The following is a 24,824-nucleotide window of genomic DNA, read 5'->3' as shown; positions in this document are numbered from 1 at the left end:
GACATCTTGGAGAAGGAGATCGTGAATGGAGGGACAGAATTAATACTCAAGGCAGGGCGTCACGTTCTGGTACATAAGACACCTGAGTTCGGCCCTGGACCGTGACGACAAAGTTCGCTGTCCGGTCCCGAACAAGCAAGGGAGAACATCGCCTCCACCGGAAAGCTTCAATAAATGAACTCGACGGTAGGATGAAGAAACAAAAATATCACTTTCATGTATGTAGTATGAACCTGTATGAACATTTTGAAGGACTTGAAGGTCAGGAGAAAAAAGGCGTGCTGTATATGTACTCGACAACCTTGGACAACCGGGTGTTGTCGTCATAGGCTCCGCTCTGGACACCACACAGACACAAAGAACTCAACAAAGTATATAAGATGATATGCTCATGAACCATATTTACACATATACAATCGTTAACATCAGCATTGTGTTTATTTGAGCAGAAGAATATGAATTATGAAACTTCTTTTGAATCGATGTGTCTCTCATCCAAATCAAAACAATAAAGTGTTACAAAAAGACGATGGAGAAAAAGAGAATGATCAAGAGAGTTTAGTTTGCTGTAACTTTTTCATTGTCTGGCACGTTGGAGACGGTTCTTCTTCGCATTTTCAAGAAAACCTCTGATCTTGAATTCGGACGGAAGCCAGTGTCCCTATAAATAAAAAAGAAGTCGCCACAAAAAAATATCTTCAGCTAGCGCGCTTTGATACGGATAGGGTTATATAATCAATCTTGGATTGGCAGCTCACATTGTTGATACAAAGGACACGCATTTTTGGATGATAGTTCAGATTTAGTAGTAACTTGGGTGTGATGAGAAAGTATTGAGATGTCGTATCAAGGCACGTAGACGCGACCACTTGGTTATGTAACATTCGTTCGTTGTCAGGATCCAGACCTTGATTGATTTCTACAAAAGCAAATTGATCATCATTGGGTGTTGGTCCAGAGATCCGGTAATGAGAACCATGTGAAGAAAGGGAACTCGTCTAGGAGCAACATACCATCAACTGCACAAAATGGTGTCTTGGCTATTTGAGTCAACGCCATGAGAAATAGGCCTGTTGATTTAGATCGTTCCTACAAGAAAAAAAAGCCAGAACTTGATCAGCATATCAACCATAGCCTACTGTACATGAATTGATTTACTCCACCCGATTGCGCGTATTCGTTTAAAGGCATCAAAGGCTCGTTCTCTCTAAAGGAGACTTTGATGGTGAGACCCCATTTGCCAAAATCAGGATCTTCTTCGATTAGGACCGTTCCCATACCTCCCATTTCTGAATTTGGGTCAATCAAAGCAAAGATTAGTCACAAGAAACAACGTCAGTGCAAGTCAAGCAGACCTACTTTTGAACATTGCATCAAAGTTTGCGTCTACTTTTGCCACAAGCTCATCGAGATGCGGTTTCCATAAATCCTGTTCGATCCAAATGCAAAAAGAACGCGTCAAGTCCTGCCGTCGATTGTTTATCTCAAATGATGACTTCACACTTACATACACCTCCGTGATCTTCTTGTTTAATTTATGAATCACGCGCTCGTGACCATGGATCTTGTTCTGAAGGCCCTGCACCTGTTGAAGGTGATAAAGGTTGTAAGACGGCGAAGTTCAAGGTTCATATATCTTGATAATGGAGAAAGACTAGCCTCTTTGTTCAGCTTTTCATATTCCTTTACGACCTCACCATCCACTGGATGGGTCAAATTCAAAGCATCTTTTTCTGCTTCGAGTGATGCTCTGAACATATCTTCCGTCAGAAGCTGTCCGTCAGGTGTCGTTTCCTTCATAGCGCTCATGAGGTCGTCTCTCAAATCTGGATATGTCTCCAAACTTTCGTCCAGATCCTGACGTAGTTTGGTATGAAATTGTGTGGCATCGTGCTTGATTTTGGCCTGTCTTTCTTTGGCTAGTTAAAGTTTACAAAAGGTACGTATGGTGTGGTATAAGGTATGTGTCAGCGTCGGCTTTAGTCAGGTTCTAACATACCATCGATTGTACAAGACGCTTCTTACCAAGGGTCCATTCTGCTTCTCGTTCTTTGAGCTCTGCATCACTTCGTGTGCAGACCTTGGCAAAGCATTCGGCATCACTTTTATTTTGATGTAGCCGTAGTTGGTACGATATCAGCTCAGTAGTCAGTCGCGACTTCTGACAGCATACGGTCTGAATGATAGCACTGTCATGTTAGCAAGACAGTAATTATGAAACACATAGACATCGGCATACTTTGTACTCGCTAGCGCTCTTTAAATGAGCAAGACAAGCCTTTTTCAGGTCCTGTTGAAGCTTAGATCTCCGTTGGTCTGAGGATGGTTGCGCCTCCTCTTCTGCAAGACTTTTGGCTTTCATCTCTATTCGGTCAGACGATTTTCACAGATCAGTCAAAGCTATCATCATGGCTGGAAGAGAGCATGCGCGATAGTGATAGAAAGCTTACCTTTTCTCTTCACCATTTTTGCGTATTCGAGGTGCTTCTCCTGAGCCGCCTGTCGACTTTTTTGGATACGATCCTGATAAAAATGATTCGGAGACGAGGGTCAGCGAGGTGACGTGTTCAAGAAACTGAAATCTGATCACCTTTTTCACCATTATCTCAGCGTGTTTCGCCCTGAGATGCTTATCAACCTCAGTATATTCCGCGATTATGAGCTTCATCTTATCATCTCTCTCCTGAAGAGTGCTCAGCGCCTTCTCACACTTGTCGATAGCGGCGTGATCGACTTAAAGGCCCCAACAAAGCGATTGATAAAATGGCAGTGGTACAATAACAAGTGAAAAAAACTTACGAGTCCCCATGGTAAGCACTGAGGGTTTATGAAAGGAACTCGAACCAATGCTCTGCTCTCGATTCCCGTAATTCGAAAACGAAACATTGAATCGAGTGTCTCCAACGATCCATGATCGGAACGGACAGTTCCGATCTTCAAGGCGAGATTCGTTCAAGGAAGCTCGCGGAGAAAGCGTGATGGGCTGTTTGGCAGGGACACGAGAAGTTAGCTGCGCCGCGGGATGCAGACATAATCGGGTTCGAACTCACAATCTGATGGAGAGCCGCTTGAGAACACAAGTACGCTAAAGCAGGATCTGGTCCATCAATCAAATCGATAACGTAGCCCTCGAAGCCAAAGCTTTGTAGCTGTTGGCATTTTTGTGAAAAAAATCAACAAGGGAGGATCAAGGCGTAAAGATGAACTCAACTCACCTCTTCTCGAGGAACCGCAGGTTGATATTGAGAAAGTGAGTCCCCTGGGGGTAGCAAGGCAATATTGACACGGTATTTGTGGACATCGTTGCACTCGGCCGACAAAAGATCATAATCTGCATCATGCGTGCAGAGGAAAGTCTAAGAGAGAGAGAGAGGAGATGCGCGAGAGGATTGGAGGGCACGGGCAGCCATCAGCGGAATGAGGCATGAGTTTTTCCGGGTAGAAAGGAAAACTTACATTGAACACTCCAAATCCCAAGCAGCCTTCTATAGCTTGGACGGCATTCATGTTTTTGGGCGAAATGACCATACGTATAGGCTCGAATACCTGACCTTGAAACCTACCTGCATCTCTCAATTCGCGCATAGTTTGTAAAGCTTTGTAGACATTTAGTGTGTTGCGGTTATCGCGGAGTGCAGCCTCCTTTCTGAAAGTGACATTGTTTAAACGCCCAAGCCTATAAAAATGTATCCAACCAGACCATCAGTCCACTAGTATCACATATCCCATCAGAGCAGCGTTACGCACTCATTATGAATCCGATTTCGTTCATTCACAATGCCGTCTACTTCGGTATAGGCTCCACGGAGTGCATCTTGATTGGTGTTGACTTGCTCTGTAATCGATCGCGCGTCACTCGAAACCTCAGCCTAGGAAAAAAGAACCTATCAGCTCGGATCATATTCATCTTTCGTTTGCGACCATCGCGAGAAGCTCACCAATTCTTCTTTTTGTTGCGTGAGGTCGGGAGGCGGGACTGGGATAGCGGTCTGTTCGGTAAGTTCTTCAAGCTCTGCTTTGAGCTTATTCACACGTTCACGGCGTCGACGTTCAAGATCCTTCAGTCCGTCAAAGTCTTCCGAAATTTTGTCACGATGGTCACGCGCTGAGTTGCAAGCTCGGTGACGTTGACTGATGACAGTTGTAAGCGAAGAGATGTTTGATTCCAATGTTTTCCGACATTGTTCATACATCTGAGCAAGTCCTTTGAACGCGCTACAAGGTTGAAATGATGGAGATACAGAATTGCAGAAATGCGTGAGAGGCAGTCATGCTAAGGAGGATAGAAGGACGAACTGGATCTGGCGTGTCATCGGTAGGTTAGCTTCTTTCAGCTTCGCGATGTCTTTCTCCAAATCTGAGCATTCCTGTTTGGCTTGAACAAAAGCATCCCTCATGGTTCCGTATTGGCGTTGACGTATAGCATACTCGAAAACTTTGATCTACTCAAGTGAAAAAAATCAATAGGAGACATAACACCTGAACGGACCACAGCATGGCTTACCCGAGCTTGGTGCGCCTGGCGCTCTAACAAAATCTCGACATCCCTTTTCATGTTTTGCAATCGTTTATCATGATGCTGCTTATCTTCTTGTAGCCTTTCCAATTGCGCTTCTTCACTAATCTTCTTGCGACCTTTCTCAATCAGCACATCGTGCCATGGAACCAAACCAGAATGACCTGCACATTTTTCCGTGGCTTTCAAGGTGTGGATAGGATCCATGGCAGCAAATTCTCTCAACCTTTCCTGAGGAATAAAACAACTGTGATCCAGACGTAGAGAAAATACAAGTCAATATGAGATCAAGACTGTTACTTGCATAGGTAAACGTACCAAAGGTTGTCCACCTGTATGTTAAACGATCGGATAATTTCTTGAACCTTGGTATGGGTTGAACGTTTACCTGCGTATGATCACATCACGTCAATTCAAATCCCAAAGCGAAGGAAAGCTACCAAGAAGAAGAATCACCATTGATCTCAAAAACCCTGGAACTTGTTTCAACATTAAGGTGAAGTTTAATCACTATATTTTCTTCTCCCGGTTTTCCTTTGAGTTCGATTTCGACTGAGCCTTCATTGGTACCATTTTTGACATACAGTTTTACTTCATTCACACGCTGCAAAACCTGCATAACAAGAACATCACGGACGTGGATCAGTCACGTCAAATGGGACAGATATCAAAAGACTGACTCACTGTTGCAGGCGAGTAACCTAGTCCTAGAGCCAGAGCGCACATAAAAGCGCTCTTGCCTGTACCGTTGGGTCCGATGATCATGTTTAGATGAGAACCGAAATGGAATTCGACTTCGGTGTAGGTCATGAAATTGGTGGCTGAAAGCCGTACAATCGAACCGGGCAAAAACCTGGGTAACAGGTCCAATAACAAAGGAGATATCAAAAACCAAAAGTCGCGTGTATACTTCGAATTCTCTGAGATTTGCGAATACACACCCATCTGGATGGCGCACTGCATAGGATGCTTCTTCTACCGTCTCAAGTTGTCCGTCTTCATCAGAACCGACATCATCGCTGAGACCAACAGTATCAGCACGCTGGGTAGAAGCTCGACTTTTGCCTTTGTTACCACGACCGTTTGTGGTGACTTGTTCTGAGTCTCCTCGTCGTTTCTTTCTACGAGGACCACCAGATGGTTCATCATCCGCGTCATCCTCAGCAGACAATTCAGCCTCCTCGTCCTCCTCGTCTGAGTGGTGGCGGTTTTCGTGACGACCATTGGTGCCACGAGTGGACGCTTCGCCCGATCGATTCGGTGTTGGACTCTCGTCATCTGGGTCCATGATTCGTAGAGTACGTTTAGCCATTGTGATAAAAACTTGGAATAATGGGATGAGTCGAATGTATGCACTTTTTCAAATAAATTGGTAAGTAGTTCATTTGACCGTTTCAGTCTAAAAGTTCGTAAGCACGCGCGACCTTCACGCGACATTGATCACTCTTCAACAACACCTCGGTGACAATGGGAGAGTCAATATCACTTGGTAAACACAAGGATGTCAATTCCAGAACTTCTACAAAATTAGGATTTTATATTTCATCTGCCTGTTACCGAGCATGTTACGGGGCCTGTTACGGAGTTGCATATATGTCACGGAGGTAACAGGTAGCCGGCTGACATCTCAGATTCGGTGATTCCGTTGGCACCTTGCAAGAGTTTATTTGAACTTCACCTCAACATGGTCCCCAAAACATGCCAATAACAGACCGAGATGCATTGTAGGAGCCCACACTTTTCCTCGCAAGGATCTGAGACTAGTATCACACAGAGTGTCGCCCATTCATCGTATTCTTCACGCTCATCCGGGTTGGTTTTACGAAAAGTCATTCAATCACTCTGCGTAAAGGCCCCAGACTTCAACAAGTTCAAGATTCCGGGGTAATAAAAAACCCCATGTCATCTGCTTCAAAAAGTGGGGTAAATCCTTTAGCTTTTATAGGAGTTTTGATAGCCAGCTGATGCTCGTAGTTCAACGGGACTTTTCCGTTGTTGTAGCCGTTCATTCTGGTACAAATTGTTTCGGGTTGAAGTTGATCTTTTATTCACGGAAATGCCGCACCGCTCCGCAATGTAGCATATCTAGAGATCCGAAGTACAATGTCATGTTTCTACCCCACCAACTCAATATCTAACGCTTAAGAAAAGAAACGTAATTCAAATTTACAAGAAACAGTTATCACAAGTTTGGAATGTGATGAATTGAATAGACAAAACAGTTTGTCTTATGACTCGATCGATGGCAGACAAGCGGATGTCTTCTCACTTGAACTCAGTCGTACCTCTTCCGACCATCAACGAGATTTCTATACCTCTGCTTGGTGATCAGAGACGGGTAGGAGTCATCAAGCAGCCCTTACGTAACTCATCATGTCTGTGGTGGATGTGTGGGTATGACCACAAAAGACTACAGTCAGACCAGAAAAGCTTGTCACAAATTCCCCGGCAAATTGCTCGAGTTTTGCGGGCAAAATCGGTCAAGCTTTTCCGATTTGACTGTATAAATGGGAGCAGAAAAGTTGAAGAAATGAGCCTTTCCTTTCCAAGCGCTCACATATTACTCGACGGCTTTGCACAACCGATTTCATTTCTTCTACTCTTATCGTAATACCTTCAGGAAAATACAGAGTCCCGGTATATATATCTGTGAGATGAAGGTCTATCTAGTGTTAATAGTATCAGTACTCAACCCATACCACAAAGTGAATGCGGGATTCGCACCGCCGCGAGACTCGGAGTCGCTCCTTTCTACTATAGACTCCCTTCAAGGTGGATCACTGGGTAATCCTAGTGAGGGGCCTTTGCATCAGATCACTTCGAAACCTTTTCATAAATCTAGTTGAGCAATTTCTTTCCACAGTCCGTTATGACTTTTGCCGGTCATTGACGCACTTGTATGACATATCTTGTTTGCAGAAACCTTGGACTTGATTGATCGCGATGAAGAAGAGGTTAAAGGTTCAAGTAAGTTGTTCACTCTACCCCTTTCAAGTTCAAAACCATCATTTCACTTACAGTTGATCTTCTGAAACTCTGGGTCTGGTATTGGCATAGCCCAAGAAGTTTACGATCTTTCACAACCGGAAATAAACTCGCGTATCCCATTAGCAACGCGACTCGAATCGACCATCAAACCATGTGAGTGCATTTATCTTCGATTGGATCAAGGATCCTTGGAAATTCGTCCTTGTTCGAATACATTTTGAGAGGTTGAAAAACGTTCGTTGTATCTGATACTTTCTAGCAAGAAATCGAATAAGTCTGAGTGACACGAGGGTCTTAGCAAATAGCTGTGCTCCAATCAGTACTTTTCCAACCCGTCAAGCACATCCCTTAATAGAAGGATGGTCACTGACCTTGGTAAAAAACAAAACCCAAATCCCAAAAGATGTTTCACACATCAAATATGTTTATAAACCAAAAGAAATTTTATTTCGAGTGAATTTAAATAATTTGATTGGAACTGGATATTGGATGAAATGTTATGATGCAGAAGTGATGATAAATCATCAAGTTTTAAGAATGGTAGCTAAAAGAAATAGATTAGATCATCTTCCTCATCATCATCAATTAGAATCTTATTTAAAACAATCTCAATTATATTTTTATGCATGTAAAGTCTTGATTGATTTTCAACAAGTTATTAAAACTTCAAATGATTTTGGGAAAGAGGATAAGGCTCTGATTGCTCCGTTAAGAGTGAGTTTCTATTTATTACTCCTGTTTTTTTTTGATAAAGTAATCTTTATCAATCCAAATGAAACTTAGACTAAAATCTTTTGATTTAGTTTGTTGAAAACTTTGTAGTGATTCCAGATAAAGGTTATGATCAAATTGATAATATGAAAGATATTCAAGATTGTTGGTTTTTTGAAGAAGAATTAATTGGTGAATATTTGAAGTATGTTGGAAATGAAGATTTTTCAACTAGTTGGATAAAAAATCCATATGATGATAGTTTTTCAACTTTAGATCAACCTACTAAACTTGGAATCGCTTTACAAGCTTTTACTCATTGGCAATTTCATCAAAATGAAGGTTCAGCTGTTTTGGGTGATTTACAAGGCTCTGGTTCTGTCTTGACGGATCCTGCTATGGTTGATTTAAAGTAAGCTTCTCTTGTTTTTTCTTTGACTTTAGCTTGCTAAATCTAAAGATTGACATGTCATATTTTATCAAGTCATGAGTGGCACAATGGAAACACCAAGCTACACGGTATAAAAGGGTTTGTTAAAACCCACAAGTGTAATCGGTGGTGTACCCAGCTAGGACTTCCCACTGACCTAACATACCCTATCCATAAAAACTGGAATCAAGACTTGTCATTAAAGAGTTGAATGGTTTCAAATATCACATGATGGATGATATGAGCTGTAAAAAGACTTTACAAATAAACGATATATGTGAGAATTTGATAAGGTGATTTTTGGCGGTGCGCTGCTGGCTGTTGTCACCGTTCCCATATCGTAAATACCTGTGACACATAGTTGTGACTCGTGAAAGGATAATCTGAACACCATTTCTCTATGACGTGGATAGCTTAGAGCTGATTACAATCAAGGTGAGAAGAGCCCCCAAACTCCGCTCAAAATGGCAAGTAGATATGACTAAATTAGATATGACTAAATTAGTATGGTGCCCTGTGAGTCTAGACCATCAATTCCACACTTGACCCGCAAAAACAGTAACTTCTTGCTCTCTCATGTCGTCGAATGAAAGAAACCTTGAACATTTCCAAGAGCTACATATCAGATCTCATGGGCTGAAGCCAACTCTATGCTGGCCATTATCATCCGAGTCCCGTAAACTACAAAGCCTGCACTAAATTCATAACTTATCACGATGACTCGGTTTGATTATATTTTTTCTAATGAAAGAAACTTGTTAATTTTGGTTTTTCAAAATTTCCATTTATAATTTCAAAATCTTTCAAATCAACATAAACCCATAACCAAAAACCAAACAAGATAATTACATCACCAAACATATATACATTAATATTTTCATCTTACTTTTCTCACTTTATCCTTTTACTGATGTTCATCATGAGTTTGGATTTTGATTTCGAATTTCGATTTCTAATTGATCTAATCTTTGGATCAATTCTTTTACATTAACTTGTTGTAAAAAAATTTGAGTTTGATGAACTTTTAAAATTTCTTGAAACTTATGTACTACGTTTTCATTAGTTTTGAATATTTCTTTTTCAATTAGATTCGTTTCTTTTTCCTATATATATTCAACCCCATCAAATTAGTCAATCAAAACATTTTGATTGAATATCAAAGAAAGAGTAAGTGAATGACTCACTTTTAATTGAGAAAAAAGTAACTCTTTAGATCGTTTCCAATCCTTTAAACCTTTCCTTAAAACTCTCTTTTTCCAAATCCCTTCTAATCTTAACCAACCAATCACCCCAAACACTCCCAAAAAACTCATTACATTTTCGATTCCAATCCATTGACCATACCAACTGAATCCTAAAATACTCAGAAACCCAACAGAGATCGTACTATATTTTAAATAAATTGTCGAATATTCTTGTTTGATCACATTGACGAATCTTTCTAAATTCAAGTCTTTTTGTTGTAAGTCGTATAAGTTTTGAAGTTGAAGTTGAAGTTGGGATTCGTTTTGGTTCAAGCAGATTAAAAGATTGTGTTTGGTTGTTGAAGGGATTAAAGGTGATTGAGTTTGTAGGATTTCTTTAGTTAAGGTTTTGAGGGTTTTGGAATAGATTGAAAGTTGACCTGATTGATATGATAACTAAACCCACCAAATCAAATCAGTCCAAATCAAATTGATGTTTTTTTTTCTTTCTGGCTTTTGTACTAATGATTAGAAAAAAGAGAAATGAATACTCAACTAAAAGTTTTAATTTTATATCTTCTTGATACGTGAAATTCCGGATCGGTTCACCTATATCAATTGAAAAGATTAAAACTTTCCACCATTTTAGTTTTTCATTAAAGAATTCTTGGATTTGATTTTCATTGATTTGGATCAACTTTTCATCAACTTTTATCATGGTTTGGTTTAATTCATTTCGAATACTTTTTATCTTTTCTTCATGTGATTTGATCAAGTTTTCTAGTTCGATTAAAGTTTCAGATGATTTTAAGATTGTTTGAGATATGCTTGAGATTGATAAACGACCTCTTGAGATTGATGTTTGTAGTACTTGATGAGGATTTAATGAGATCGATTTGATTTCTTCTCTCAACTTATAAAACTCGTTCAAATCAAAACCTTCTCCTGAATGATTTTGAAAAGTTTTAAATGAATTCAAAGTTTGAAACGTATTAATTTCAAAAGGTTTAGGAAACTTTAATGGAATTAAAGATTGAGGTAAATTAAATGACATTTCTTCTGGGTCTTTTTGATATCCGATTTGATTGATTCCAATGAAGAATTCATTAAAATGTAAAAGTTTGAAATACATTTGTGGTTGAATTTCTTTTCTAATATTATCAATGATTAATAAATGAATATCATTTTCTTCTAAACTTTTAAACTTTTCATCTTCTATGATTTCTATATTGTTTTCTTTTAACCATTGATTTGGGATCTCGAGTATAGATTGATCTTCATTCCATTTAGCAATCGATCCATACCTTCAGACCAAGTTCATAAATCAGTCTCATTGGTCATGAAGGATTCTGTAAAAATGGAAATCTGACGACTTACCTGATTCGAATCAGACCAGTTTGATGGATATTTCTAGAATTGAGTAATTGATCAGTTGTTTGATGATAACTTTCATTTAAAGGATCACATAATAAACAATTGATGAATTGATCTCTACCACTAATCCGATCACCATAAACTCCTAATCTCTTGAGCCTGTTTTCTTTAAACTGTTTTAAATCTTGAATTGATGAATTCAATGAACTGATGATTTCCTTTTCTTCTTGATCATGTGGTTCAGTTTGGAATGAGTTTATGCAAGTTTTGATATCTTTTAGTAAATGAATTAATTTGAAATCTGATGTTAGTTGATTAGTGATGGGTTGATTTGAGGCAGTTGATAAGAATCTTGGTTTAATATATCGATGTGATGGGTTGGTTGAGAATGTGATCCTAAGTGCTTGCTGACAAGTTCTTAGTTGAAATATTCCTCTCATTGTTTTTGATTTGCCATGCCCTCCTTTTGGGTACTGACTTGGGATCTGATCTTGGTATATCCTTGAATCTGAAAGAAATCTGATGGGCTTCCTGGTTGAGTTTGGTATAGAGATCAGGGTGCTTGATGTTGATTTTGAATGTTTTGCTGAGACACGGATCGAACTCAAAGGTACCGAGTTCTACAAAGACCGCGATACTGTCACAGCGGATCGGGTCTACTGTATCAGCGGATCGGGTCGGATCACTGATATGCTCAAACTTTTTGCTGAGTCCATCCAAACCATTCATCAAATTTTCAAAAATCATCAGGTTCCACAACATGGTACTCAATCCAAAAGATTATCTCACTTCACAAGGTTGGGAAGGTGAAGGTAAAGGTTTACAATTGAACTCAAGATCAAAACCCATCACAGTCTTACAAAAGAAAAATACATTTGGAATCGGAAAGGATCGAGATCATTCTTATCCTTGGTGGGATGATGTATTTAAATCGGTGATCAACAAAATCAGTGTGAAGAAAGTCAATGATGATGATACGAAGGATAATCAGCTGGTAAGTTTCAACCATCAACATGTTGACGATTTGACTTTATTGAAAAACTGATTGGATGGGTTTTTGGTTTTAATAAGGAATTACGTAGAACTGAAACTGGAATAATTTCTCATTTACCTTCACTTTCACCTATGATAGATTTAAAAAAATCGAATTTAAATTTAGATATAATTAATGATGCTAAAAGGAATGAAGCTATTCAAAACCTTTATCGGAATTTCAGAAGAGGTCAATTAATTGAAGGTACTGTTGAAGAAGTCAAACCTACCAATCAAGCTTCAAATCAAATTCAGCAAGATTGTTCATCATCATCATCATCATCATCTAACAATGCAAGCGAATCTGTTCAAATTGGATCTAGGTCAACTGATACAGATCGTACGACGATGAAAGAAAAGAAAAGGAGAGATCGAAAGGAGAAGAAAGATAAAAAGGAGAGGAAGGAAAAAAAGAAGAGAGATAAGAAAGATACAACAGATACAACAGATCCCAAGGATACGAGTGATGCAACAAATATAAAGGATACAACAGATGGAAACGAAACAATAGATCTACCAAGTCAAAAGGAGAAGAAAGAAAAGAAAGACAAGAATGAGAAAAAGGATAAAAAGGATAAAAAGGATAGAAAAGAATCGAAATTGAAATCGATTAAAAAAGTGATTATTGATGAAGGATTGAATCAAATCTTTACTCTAGACACATCAAACCAACCAAATGAAAGAAAATTAAAAAGGAAAAGTTCCAAGTTAGATAAAAATGAAGCTGAAGATGAATCAAGAAGTACACAGAAGAAGAAAAAGAAAAGGAAGGAAGAGGAGTGATTGGATGGTTCAATTGGTTTCTTTTGTTTGACATTTTTTTTTATTGGGTTCATATTAAATTGCCATTAGTGCAGACCCGTGATTTGTTCTAGATATACCTTTGATCTGTTTTAGATCTTTTGGAACCAATTACTTATCGTAGTTAAAACTTCTCATAAACATATCTCTTTTTCATTTTCTTTCATACTTGTATTTTCAAACCAAAAAAACATTAGATCTACAACAAACTTTGTTCTGTTTATGATTATTTTTCTTATTACATTTTTTTTGGAAAGTTTTATAGAATAATTTTTCAAAAGAAGTAGATCTGGAACAAATTAAAGAATGAAAGGGATTTGTAGGAGGGAAAAGTTCAGTGAAAAATGGCATCAATTTTCAATGAAATATTTAATTCAAATCTTTGCTTTAAGATCCATCAAGAAAAAGAAATGACAAAATGAAAAAAATGAAAAGTTTCAAGGTTAGAGAAAAGTGAAGAAGATGAGAATTTGATGTACACACAAGCAAGAAAACAAAGAAAAGAGGAAGAAAGAAGAATAAAGGGATTGGAAAGAATGTAAGATTTTAGATGAATTTAAAAAACTTGTTGTGAATTGATACCTTCATTGATCATCTGAACAAACTTCTTGCAATGATTGTTTTTGGATAAGAAAATAATGCATCAATTCATTTAATGTTACTGTGTACTACAACTTGATGATAAGATGGAATAATGTTGGAACTCTAATGAAGCTAAATCCAAATCAAAAAAGGTGATTTTGTTGTGTTTGATTTGGTTTGATTATAGTATCAGAATTGAAGAGAGAAGATGTCTTGAAAAAATCTTTGGTGTCAAGATTGTTCATTTTGAGACAATCCAATACTTTTTGCAACTTCAATCTTATATGTATGTAGAGCTCCCTTGGAGTTAAGTAAGTATTTCTCATCAGGAATCTATTTCTTTATCTACATAGATTTCTATTGTTCTATATTTCCTTTCTTTTTGTACTTGTATTTTCAAAATATTAGAGTGACAACTTTTTGTTCAATTATTCTCATTACATTTTTTCAAACCTTGAAATAAGAAGACTATTCACAAGCAAATAGAAACAAGTTGAGTCAAATTAAAGAAGTGAAAAAAATTGTCAGAGTGAATTGTGAAAAACAAAGTTGTTACAATTCTTTATTTAAAGAAAATTCACATCCAAAAAACAAGACTTATGGAATTTATGGATTTTAAGGAACAGTAACTAATTTACAAGAAGTTTGTTCAGTGCGTAATTCTTTTCCAATTTCTTTTCTACGAGTCAAAGTATAAACTGTGTACCAAAAAAGAAACATCAATAAGCCCCATCAATGAAAAACTCCCAAGAGAGGAAAATGGAGAAAGAATAAACTCACTGAAACTTAGATAATAAGTAGGTACATGTAAAAAAGTCATGAAACTAAATGAACCAATCCCAAGTGGTTTACCAGAAGAAGTACCAACATCAGGTACAAAGAAAATAAAGGCTGTTAAGACTACAATTAATGCTGAACAAGAAAATGTCATCAGAAATCCATCTGCTAATTTGGTTACTAAACTTTGAGTACTATTCATGAAAAACAAAAAACAAGAACATAAGTTTTCAGAGTTTTTTTTACTGAGAGATGTTAAGATTTTTCTTGAAGGAGAGTCTGACTTACGATCTGAATCCACCATAACTTGATTTTTTCAAATTGTATGATAATCCAACAGCTAATCCAATATCAACTAAAACTGCACCACCTAACCAAAGGATATACATTACTCTACTTATACCTGCAACTAAAACTTGTGTTTGAATTGAAGGTTTAAATCCATCTACTGCACTATTTGTATTACTTATAGCTAAAAAAAATCAAAAAACAGCAGTTATTTTCTGGTCATTCTTTTTGAGAATTTTTGGTTTCCTTTAGAAGGTTTAATATGTACCAATTGTAATTGTACGACCACACGATCCAATAAAACTTATTATTGAAAGTGTCCATATTGGTATTGTCAAGTATCTTGATTTTGTTATACCATATAAAGATTTAACAAAATAAGTTTGTACTATTAATTGAACTGATCTGTTTTGTTTGAAAGAAAGCTTCATGTTAATGTCTTATCCTGTCTTTGATGATTAATCAAAATTCCTATTTAATGGAATTCACATGGGTTTTTTGGATTGGTAGCACAGATTAGAGATAGAAAGGAAGATTTACCCAGAAATAGCTGGGATAAGGTAACCAGCAGGTTCAATAATCCAAGGAGTTCCTAAGAAACAAGTACAAAACTTCAAAATCAGTGAAAAGAATCAAACATGAAAGAAATCAAGAATGGATCACTCTTTGAAGGTCTACCACTTTTGATAGCTGATAAATTATCAATAGCTAAAAAAAGAAATGCCAGAGCAGTTAAAGAACAAACAGCTCTAACTCTCCAAATCTCAAATTTGATTTTTTTAATCTCTTTCGAATTTAATGAGCTTATGGTAACTGTATCAATCATTGAAGAAACATCAGAAGGTGATCTTGAAATCGTTTTGGTTAATGAATGCTCTGATGGTGAAGTTGTGGAATTGATTGTTAACGATTTTCTGGCTGTAGCTTGGTTTGTATGAAATGAATATGTTTTTCTAAAACATACTCCTAAGATTATTCCCCTAAAATTGATCAAGAAAGGATATTAGTTTGGTTTTGTAGGAATTATATCTTGGAATGTATTGTTTACTCACATTATGGGACAAGCAGTTAGGTATCCAATTCGATAACTGATTATTGTATCTTGGATCTGCCCATGATCTATAGAAACTGATGATGCCATTTTTATTAAAGATCCAATCTCCAAAGAAAAGCTCTCAATTCCTCTACTTGTATCAAAAGCGGAAAACAAAATGCCGTAATTCAAAAAATGCTATGGTATGTAGGTAGTAAGATCAGGAAAGAACTATTCTTCCAGAGATTAAAAGCTTTCAAATCCAAATGTTGAAGACTGTTTGAAGAAGCAATTGAAAAACTATCGTCAACCGAAATGAAGTCGTAAAAGATTATGATTATTCACGTGGATAGAAGATTGAAAAGGAGTGAAGAATCCAAAAGTTGTAAGATGCAATTTGAACACTAAAAATTGCGATCCAAGAATCGGTTTCGAAAAATAAACCTTTGAATTCAAACAACCGATGCCCAGTCGTTGGGAAAGAGAACCCGTATCGATTATAAGCGTGATACGAAGAATATAGCAACCGGAGAAAAACGACAAGGTATGCCAAAAAATTTGGATTGCGATGGGCATCCACCCAATAATCAATTCAAACTGTGCGGATTCAGATGGTAACCGCTGAGCCGAGCATCAGTCACGTTCGTGCACCGATGGCTCAGTGTGACTGACAACCATGATTGCGTGTCCTTCTAAAAGTTCACCAATCCGTCCCTCATTCCCCTCAACTTTAACCCACGCCAGTCTGATTACAATTCATACTGATGTGCTCGGTCTTACAGACTCGAGTCGTGGTATCTACCGATTTGCGACCAAATGAGAGATATCTACAGCTCGTTCCAAGGTTGTCTTGAAATCATTAGAACGTATTGAAGTATTTGGATAGTGATGTCGGTAGAGTCTGAGACGAACGGAGTTGAGAGCTTTCTCGTCAAAGTGGTCCAGACCTGTCGAGATGTTTCAGACCCAGGCGTCATCCTGTCGGATGGAGCCTGATGGAGCTGCCTGGATTTGTTTTTTGCGCGAAGTTATCGTCTTTCGACCAGATGAAGTCTCTCATTCACTCCAATGAGGAGACCTTCATACATATCTTGTCTCCTTTTTAATCATATGAACGGATTTTATCTTTTCTTTCAATAACACAAGGAAATATGAAAGCATAACCAGGTATTTGGGGTGAAGGTGTGTTCATTTTGAATTTACATTTGCTGTTGACATGGTCCAATAAGACATCTTCTGCTTGCAATGAGGTTAGACGTGGTCATGTAGGAACTCAACCTATCAATTCCATTGTGGAGGTCCAATCCATCCATCGTTTGGAAACATCAATTGGCCACTGGCACTGGTGCAAAGTAGTGAGTTTGGTTGAAGGAATGCTTGAGGTATGGAATTTTGACAAGCTGTATAACAATCAAATTGCACAGCTATTAGATCCTGATGTGTCCAGGATTACAGGTCCTTTTCCACACACCAGCTAGGTGTGTTACACTTGCCTAGAATTTGAAGACAAAACAAAGAAATTATAAGAGTCATTACAAGGATCAATGAATCTTGTCCCCAATCATCTTTCTATGTGTCCTCTCTTGTTTCCCACTGTTTCATTGCCTCTTGGAAGTGGTCTTGCCTCACTTAAAGGTCCAATAGAACCTTGGAATGATTGGCCAACTGAACTCAAAAAAGGAGATGACAACAAGTCTTTGAACACAAAGGAGCTTGAAGAAATGGACTACAGCAAAGAGGACACCTCTCCCAAAATTGAGTGGAATGTTCTGCTTCCTGCTGTTCCCAAAGCCACAGCAGAAACTTAATGGCAAACACATACACCTAACATACTCTCTAATGATGCTGTTCCTCAATTCACATTTTTCTGATTTTTTCAAATGTTCTCCTTCATGAAATAATCAGAGGAAGAAAAAAACCAATGGCTTGTTCTGCTGAGGAGAAGGAGGAGAAGTGCAAGGTCACAGCTGAGAAGCACAAAGCTGTCAAAAAGGTCAAAACTTGAATTTTTTCATACATTTTTCTGTTGTGGATTTTGGCTCTATTTTTGTTTTTTTCCTCTGATGCGTGTGATATTGGTGTGGGACTCTCTGTTTTTGTATATCTCTGTTATCTCAATGTATCATTTTCATCTTTTATTGCTCAACTTTGCTTTTGTTTGAAGATTCTCTCTTATTATCTTATTACTCATCCTTATCTTTGGTGTTTATCTTCTGGTGTGGATTCAGTGTTCATATTTATGTTTGATTATTATGTACTTTTTTGGTTTAATCTGATCCAATCAGGTGCACAACTCCATCAGGGTGTAAAACAATCTGGGTGTGAAATTAAAAACTGCGTCCGGCTGAAAGATTTTTACACTGCACTTTTTTACACTCAATTATTTTACACCGCCTCACAAGAACAAATTAAAGTGTAAAATTCGAGATTAACCCACCTAAAGTGATTTTTACACACGATTTTTTTTCACATCGCATAATCGGATGTAAAGGGGGTGTAAAATCCCCCCTACCCATATAATTTTTGCCTTTCAAAGGATGACGGAAATAGAAAAAGTGCTTCCAAACTGTAGAAGAAAAGAGATAAAAAACTACAAGACTATGGAATTTGAAACTTTGGGATAAAAAGAGATGCAACATTCTAGAATAAGTTCGCATTGTTACTATTAGATGATCAACATTGCAGAGCAGCAGCTGGATGAACCTCCATGATTAAAGAAGCTCTAATGCCAGGTGAATGAATTGAAAATTGTCCAGGCTAAAGATTAAGTATTTTGATTAATCAAGAATCAGAATAAATGTTATGGAAAAGTATTCGAGTTGATGATTGAAGAATTAAAGAGCTTAACTGCGTATGGACAGGCTTTCATGAAACCATTTAATGCTTTGAAAGCCGCATCCGATGAACTGATGAATAAATCAATGACATAGTATAAGTGATAGTGAAAGGAATTAAAAATTAAGAGATCAATGATGGGTTTCTTCATAAACCCAACTTACGCGTGTAGAGGTGTACCATCACTTGATCTGATTCTAATCTGCAAAGACAAAACCAAAAAGAAATTAATAATTGAGACGAAATTGTCGTCATCGTTGGAGATGAAGTATAAAATGGAAAAGAACTAGGAATACTCAACGTGACATGCACCACATGACTTAGAATTACTAGCTTGATTATAATGAATTGTACCTGTAGAAAATCTATCTAACCCCATCAATGCTCTAAATCATCAAAAACCAACAAATCAAACATAAGGAATAATTCTAAAGAAAAACACGGCAAAATGATGGATGATTTGATACTAACGATTGACAATCAGATGGCTCAATTTGTGGTTTGCTTTTGTTAATCTTACCACATTTAAAATCACTTTTAACTACTTGAAATAAAAAAAATGAAATCAAAATAGTTATAAAATGATTCATGTTATTCAAGTGTAAGATATGATTCTCAAGTCAGATTAGATAGGAATTGATGAGGATAGGAGGACTTGAATTAGTTGTAGGATTGAGCAAGTTGCAAGTTGAACGAAGATATATTTAAAGATGTAGGTTTTAGATGAAGAAGTTTTTTTGAAAAATGACAGTCTTGCGGTCCACAAAGCTGCATAAAGATGGACAGGCAACCAAACGTTTTTTCACTTGTTTACAAACCTCTGACTCATCGAAAAAAATGTTTACATATTTGGTGGAATCATCAGGTGTGTGTGTGTGGTGAAACTGCACAGATTGAATGGAAATCCAGATGAATCATTCGCTACATAACTTTTAGATCCAAAACTTCAAGAAATCTGGCACATCCTCAAGTGATTGTACTCAGGTGATAGTTTGACAGCTTCATTTTAGACCCCTTGCGATCATTCACAACATGTTCATCTTACATGCACAACAAAGGTCAAATGCATGTATGTATCTCGCTTGTAGGGTTTTTTCCTCTGACAAACCGACTGCATATTCTGTCGCGCGGGCTTTGTTAAGCTTGTAAGCGTATTCTAGTGAGTTTGATCTGGTGCAAACTTCTTGCAAAGAATTGAATAGCAATACCATTTAATCTCCTTTGAAGCTAAGAGGATTCGTAAGTCGAAATTCAATCCAGCAAGCAAAGCGATCGTAAGTTTTATACTTAAAAAAGCTTCTAGTGTAATTAGACCTTTTGATCGGGGATTTGACTGGTGAGCATCATGCAGAGGGAATATAGGACCAAAAGCTCAAGAAATAAGAAACATTGGAAGTGAATTAGGAGGTTTGAATGATCCCACTAATAGTTTACCAAACTTCAAATCAAACTAAAGTTTTGTCCTTGAGATCTTGTAGCAGGCTCTACATCAATTGTTGCATCTCTTGGTTTGTCTACGAAAGTCTCGTGCCCATTCTGACATTTAGATCTCGGAAACGGAAATGTTTTGGTGCCTCATCGATCGTCCTTGTCAAAAAAGTTGTCATATTACATCTCGTCCTTCCTGTTCAGATACAAAAACCCTTGCCTCACATCTTCACTCCGGCCATCTACATGGATGTGGACGGTGGGCGATAACCAAGTTATGGCTGATTGTCAGGTTTTGCAAGATTCGAAGTCCCTATGCTGTAGCGATTTCAGATCCACATTCCTCTTCACTATATTGTCATATATTCAATAATCATCTTTCCACACACATACTCGCACAGATCAAAGAGTCATACTTGAGTTGACGATTGTGGATATCCTGGTGACTGCTGTAGTTTTAGACTAGATAAAAATCTGTGATTTAGCTTTGGTGCTTGTTGTCTTGATTTGGTTGCCTACGAATAGGATCAAGTAAGTCATAATGATCACTGCAACTGAACAGATTGTAACACCACAACCGTTTTCTTATAGCACATTTGTACACACAACACAGTCATTTTATAGAAACTCAAGTGAGTCTTCAAAAGAGGTCTTTGTGCAAGAGGGAAGTGTATATACTGGTGTCAGATGTGTGGTTAGGAGCCTGATGAGCCCTGTCTTTGACACAGAATGTAGGAAATGTACGCACTGGAAGAATACATCATCGATCGAATTTAAGAAAGGAACTTCGGAAGTAAGATGACAGAGACACGGGGATCTTGGACCCACACCAGCATTGGACATAGCTACGCTACCAGCCTCAGTAACGTGCTTGTATCGCAACTGGTTTTCTGGTACGATCCATGGATTTTGTGGCTGTTCTTTAAAGTCTTCATATCTACTCGATGTACTGAAAAATCTATCACGACTCACGACAGGTCACCCTAGGTCACTTCACGGTCACCTTGAAGCACTGCTCCGAAAAACTAATCGACCATTTCAACCCGCGATTTTTTCTTTCCATGACTCCAACATGAGTGAGGAGTTTCTTCTGCGACCAAATCGCCATGATCCGTATATCTAAGCTGCAATGATCTTTACCTGTATCTTCTTTTTCTATCCAACATACTGGTCTTCCAAATCAAATTGTCAACCAGACTAACTGAATCATAGTCCGGTTGGCAATTTGACTTGAAAGACCAGTAGGTTGGATAGATGAAGAGACGTACATTTCGATCCGCACTGGAAATGGATTCCGATCAAAGTATGGATCGTGTTCTATAAAGAATATGTTTTCTACTCTATTTACAACGGTAAAATGATATCAATTAGCCATCTATGATAATGGCACTGAGAAATCCAAATGGCTGATTATGAAGCTCAGTCCCATCGGATTTTATTTGGGAACTAAAGCACCACTCTTGCTAGCTATATATAAAGCGGCCTCTCAACCGATTTTGAATTTTCTTTAACCCATTCAACTTTCTTACCAACAACTTCATTCTAAGTTTTAAAAACACCAAATCATCCACTTTATTTTTACTTTACTTTACTTCTCTTCATCATCTCTTCACAAGCACGTCCAACTCAAATCAATCGTAACATCATTCCCCTACCCGATCGTAGTAGTTATTCACCACGTGAGCTGCTGTTATATCCTCAAATCATGTATCGACAAGGAAAGCCTCTTGTACCCCAGCACCTTCGTGAACCCACCCGTTCATCCATCCCGCCACCCGCTCCACTCCCATCGATGCCAAACCCCATCAACTCTCTTGATCGGTACAGAAAAGTACCTGTATCCGTACCACTGATTCGAAAATCGTCGGCTTTCAAGTCTCGATCCAAGAAGTCCATCCAACTGTTTACAAAATTCGGTAAACCTAACCTTGCTCGTACGGCTTCGTGTAAACATACATACCGACCTACGATCAAAGGACGGATCGTGCTTGTCACCGATCTATCGAATCTTCCAAAACCGATTCCTTCAACTTCTCGTGTGTCATTTACGAAAGTCAAAGTGCTCAAAGACAAAGTGAAACAAAAGGTGAATTAGAGTTTGGTTTCCTCTCGGGTTTGGTTCTTTTTACTGACTTTTTGTGTTCACTGAGGTATTAGAGCAAAACTCGTGAAGACGCCGCTTCGACCGCCGTCACTTTGACGGCTGGCACCTCGACCGTCGTCGCTGCAAGCGATGCCGCTTCGACCGATGTCCTTCCGTCCGCTGTCGCTTCGCCCGATATCCTTTCGGACGATGCTGCTTCGGATGCTTTGGCGCATCAGATCTTAACCTCATGGGTGCAAGAAGCTTATACCATGGTATTCGGACCATAAAGTAAATCGACTTCTAATCCAATGCTTAATGATGAAATGATCCTGACACCTTCTTTCCAATCCCATAGGTTTCTTCTAGTGATCTTTCGAATTCGGATTTTCCGCATTACGAACCAAAAGTTTAAGAAATTAGGAAATCGGTGGTGGATATGTACTTTTATCGATATAGATCTGGTTTGGTGTTCGAGATCCATCAATTCAAGATTATCTTAAAACAACTTGTTAACTTACTTTTCTTCATCACTCTAGAACCATGTTATATTATTTTTGTATCATTTTTCTTAGAAAAGTCCTTTACCATTTTTTTGATTGATTGTTTTTCTTCATTTATTCATTTAAAGCGTTTCTTATCACTCATCCATTCGATTTCGATTTCTTTCTTCTGTAAAATTATCAATTCTTTTCATTTCATTAATCAAAGCGTTTTTTTTCTAGCATCGTTATTCTTGTTTAATCAAATCGTGGTCTCTTTCTCCATGCAACAAAAATTGCCATCCAGATCGAAATTAAAGTCCTGATCACCAGAGTAAAAAAAGAGACTTTACCCATTCAAGTCTTAAAAATGATCTTCTTTATCTTTCATGGTAACTACATAGTTCATCTTGATGATAACTCGATTCTTTTCTTAACAAAGTTTATGTGATGTTCATTGAAGTTTGTAATTCGATGAAGATAGGTAAAAATTGTGAAACCTACTCGATACCATCAATATCCAACATGTCTAGTCGTATATGTTTCGTGCCTTGCCGGTAATGTTAAGTGTGGAGATCAGAAGAAAAGGCAAGATCTTTGAAATTTAAATGTACTCTGATCTCTGGGTTGAATATCTTCTGATGATGACAAAGGTTTTTAGCTTCTAATTATTCGATCAGAGAGTCTTTAGAGATGGAGTCAATACGATGAGCTTGGCGAAGAGAATCCGATTGGAAGTATTCGTCGAAGATCTTCAAAAACCAAATGATATGACTGTTGACTAGTAGAACACTGGACTGATAACCAAAGAAAAACAAGTGTTGAGTCTGATCAAGCTTCAGTCTTATGAAACGAGTAAAGTACGAGAATCTAAAGAAATCAAGATAACCAGAAACCCAATCGGTTATAAAGAAAGAAAGAAAGCTACATCTCATGTGCATATATATAGCCCCATACGCGTCACCCACTCAACATGCCATGGCATCAGCACATTACATGACCATTCAATTTATCTTGCCAGGATGGTGGCGACAGTGGATTAACTTGGTACAATACCGATTCCGATTCCCAATGATGAAAGAGTAATTCATCATTCTCATACCCTTTTCCCTAAGACAACTTTGAAAACTTCAACTCTTGTTTGAACCAAACTGGTCGTCCTTCATACTCTCTTTCACTCGAATGAAACGAAACAAACCAGATCAATTTCAATTCAATTGAATGTAGCATGATGATTTTCTAGGTGTGCTAGTCTACCACTTCAAATCACCTCAACATATTGCAAATTTCACTGGTGCACATCTCATCTTGTTTTTCTTTTGGATCACATCAAGGTTTTCTCCGCGACTGAAATTCCTTCCAGATAGTGATGTTGGTTTCTACATTTTTCTATAGAACTACATTGTGATTTGATCATCAAATCCTGGTTCACGTTTGCCAATTTACAACAGTTTTTCAAAAAAGTGGACCGTGTCGTATCGGTTTCAGACTCAGGGCCGGGTTTGAAATGAACCCATCTCAGTACATACAACGTGCCGGGTTGAAAGAACTCTCGATTTTCCAAGTTTTTGTTCACCACTTTCGATTTCAAGTTCACGAGTTTTCCAAATGAACGATATGAATTATAAACCATCCAAATGTTTATTAGATGATTATCAACTCACCCACAAATCCATCAACACTTTAACTTCTTCATCATGGTCAGGTTTAGGATTAGATTCAAGGTTAATCCAAAACATGTAAGTCACTTTCTCATTCCAATCACCATCAAACCAAATCAAAAAAAGAACAAATCACTAATGACTTTCAATGAATTTGAATGTGTGTACACTACTTATATAGAGAACTTGAAGCTCAATTACTTGATCATCGAATCATTTCTACCATCTTAAAGATCCATCATCTAGAATTATACATACCATGCCATCCAAACTCATCAACATCATATCTAATTGGAATCATCAATCTGACGATCATCAATTCATACGAACCTACCAAGCTTTCAAGGAACCCTAACCAACTTAATCCTTCTACTCTTTTGGTTTGTCTTTCGTCTGTCAAATTAAACCAACTTGGAAAATCTATTAAAAGCTTAATTGATGGGATCCAAGAAATATGTTTGTATGAACTTAATGATCAATCATCACTTTCGAACACACTCAATGATCTTGAAAACTTATCATCATCAACACTGTCACCTAATTTTTTAATTTCAAATTTAAATAAACTTTTGATTTTAATTGAAAAGAGGATATGTTAATTTGATGAGGAATTAAAGAG

General features: G+C 37.7%; 8 protein-coding genes across 8 annotated transcripts in view; 3 read left to right on the top strand and 5 right to left on the bottom strand.

Annotated features, from left to right (window-relative positions):
• Nucleotides 1-382: 382 nt before the first annotated feature.
• On the bottom strand, nt 383-1,429 carry MELLADRAFT_57059 (uncharacterized protein; the record flags this gene model as incomplete). The annotated part of the gene is made up of 5 exons (XM_007413852.1): nt 383-661; nt 759-919; nt 1,014-1,089; nt 1,159-1,289; nt 1,360-1,429. 4 exons carry the CDS (start codon nt 1,285-1,287, stop codon nt 578-580), a joined length of 450 nt encoding a protein of 149 aa, XP_007413914.1.
• Nucleotides 1,430-4,393: 2,964 nt separating this feature from the next.
• Nucleotides 4,394-5,830, bottom strand: MELLADRAFT_49722 (uncharacterized protein; the record flags this gene model as incomplete). Its single annotated transcript, XM_007413851.1, has 5 exons — nt 4,394-4,763; nt 4,835-4,904; nt 4,973-5,129; nt 5,201-5,369; nt 5,458-5,830. Coding segments are annotated over 5 exons (1,139 nt in total), but the record flags the coding sequence as incomplete, so codon positions are not given.
• Nucleotides 5,831-7,170: 1,340 nt separating this feature from the next.
• Nucleotides 7,171-8,504, top strand: MELLADRAFT_109867 (uncharacterized protein; the record flags this gene model as incomplete). Its single annotated transcript, XM_007413879.1, has 6 exons — nt 7,171-7,309; nt 7,436-7,483; nt 7,574-7,657; nt 7,764-8,218; nt 8,308-8,420; nt 8,492-8,504. The coding sequence occupies 6 exons, from the start codon at nt 7,171-7,173 to the stop codon at nt 8,502-8,504; spliced, it is 852 nt and encodes a 283-aa protein (XP_007413941.1).
• Nucleotides 8,505-9,562: 1,058 nt separating this feature from the next.
• MELLADRAFT_109866 (uncharacterized protein) lies at nt 9,563-11,643 on the bottom strand (the record flags this gene model as incomplete). The annotated part of the gene is made up of 4 exons (XM_007413850.1): nt 9,563-9,748; nt 9,830-10,285; nt 10,386-11,133; nt 11,207-11,643. The coding sequence occupies 4 exons, from the start codon at nt 11,641-11,643 to the stop codon at nt 9,563-9,565; spliced, it is 1,827 nt and encodes a 608-aa protein (XP_007413912.1).
• Nucleotides 11,644-14,233: 2,590 nt separating this feature from the next.
• On the bottom strand, nt 14,234-15,824 carry MELLADRAFT_109864 (uncharacterized protein; the record flags this gene model as incomplete). Its single annotated transcript, XM_007413849.1, has 7 exons — nt 14,234-14,316; nt 14,399-14,589; nt 14,684-14,867; nt 14,952-15,088; nt 15,224-15,275; nt 15,347-15,663; nt 15,736-15,824. 7 exons carry the CDS (start codon nt 15,822-15,824, stop codon nt 14,234-14,236), a joined length of 1,053 nt encoding a protein of 350 aa, XP_007413911.1.
• A 2,565-nt stretch (nt 15,825-18,389) lies between these two features.
• MELLADRAFT_109863 (uncharacterized protein) lies at nt 18,390-19,762 on the bottom strand (the record flags this gene model as incomplete). Its single annotated transcript, XM_007413848.1, has 6 exons — nt 18,390-18,473; nt 18,565-18,622; nt 18,716-18,753; nt 18,853-18,937; nt 19,023-19,092; nt 19,597-19,762. The coding sequence occupies 6 exons, from the start codon at nt 19,760-19,762 to the stop codon at nt 18,390-18,392; spliced, it is 501 nt and encodes a 166-aa protein (XP_007413910.1).
• A 1,922-nt stretch (nt 19,763-21,684) lies between these two features.
• On the top strand, nt 21,685-22,352 carry MELLADRAFT_90708 (uncharacterized protein; the record flags this gene model as incomplete). The annotated part of the gene is made up of 2 exons (XM_007413880.1): nt 21,685-22,065; nt 22,137-22,352. 2 exons carry the CDS (start codon nt 21,685-21,687, stop codon nt 22,350-22,352), a joined length of 597 nt encoding a protein of 198 aa, XP_007413942.1.
• Nucleotides 22,353-24,152: 1,800 nt separating this feature from the next.
• The window catches only part of MELLADRAFT_117489 (uncharacterized protein), a gene marked incomplete at both ends in the record, with an annotated part of 1,005 nt that continues 333 nt past the window's right edge, over nt 24,153-24,824 (top strand). Inside the window, 2 exons of the mRNA XM_007413881.1 lie at nt 24,153-24,283; nt 24,387-24,824. The exon at nt 24,387-24,824 is cut by the window's right edge and continues 1 nt beyond it. Coding sequence (XP_007413943.1) covers nt 24,153-24,283; nt 24,387-24,804 — 549 coding nt within the window. The remainder of the gene's footprint in view (nt 24,284-24,386) is intronic.

The sequence above is a fragment of the Melampsora larici-populina genome (genome assembly GCF_000204055.1).
Source record: "Melampsora larici-populina 98AG31 unplaced genomic scaffold MELLAscaffold_39, whole genome shotgun sequence".
NCBI lineage: Eukaryota > Fungi > Basidiomycota > Pucciniomycetes > Pucciniales > Melampsoraceae > Melampsora > Melampsora laricis-populina.
Note: the sequence above shows the minus strand (reverse complement) of the source record. Positions and strands in the feature narration are given on the sequence as shown.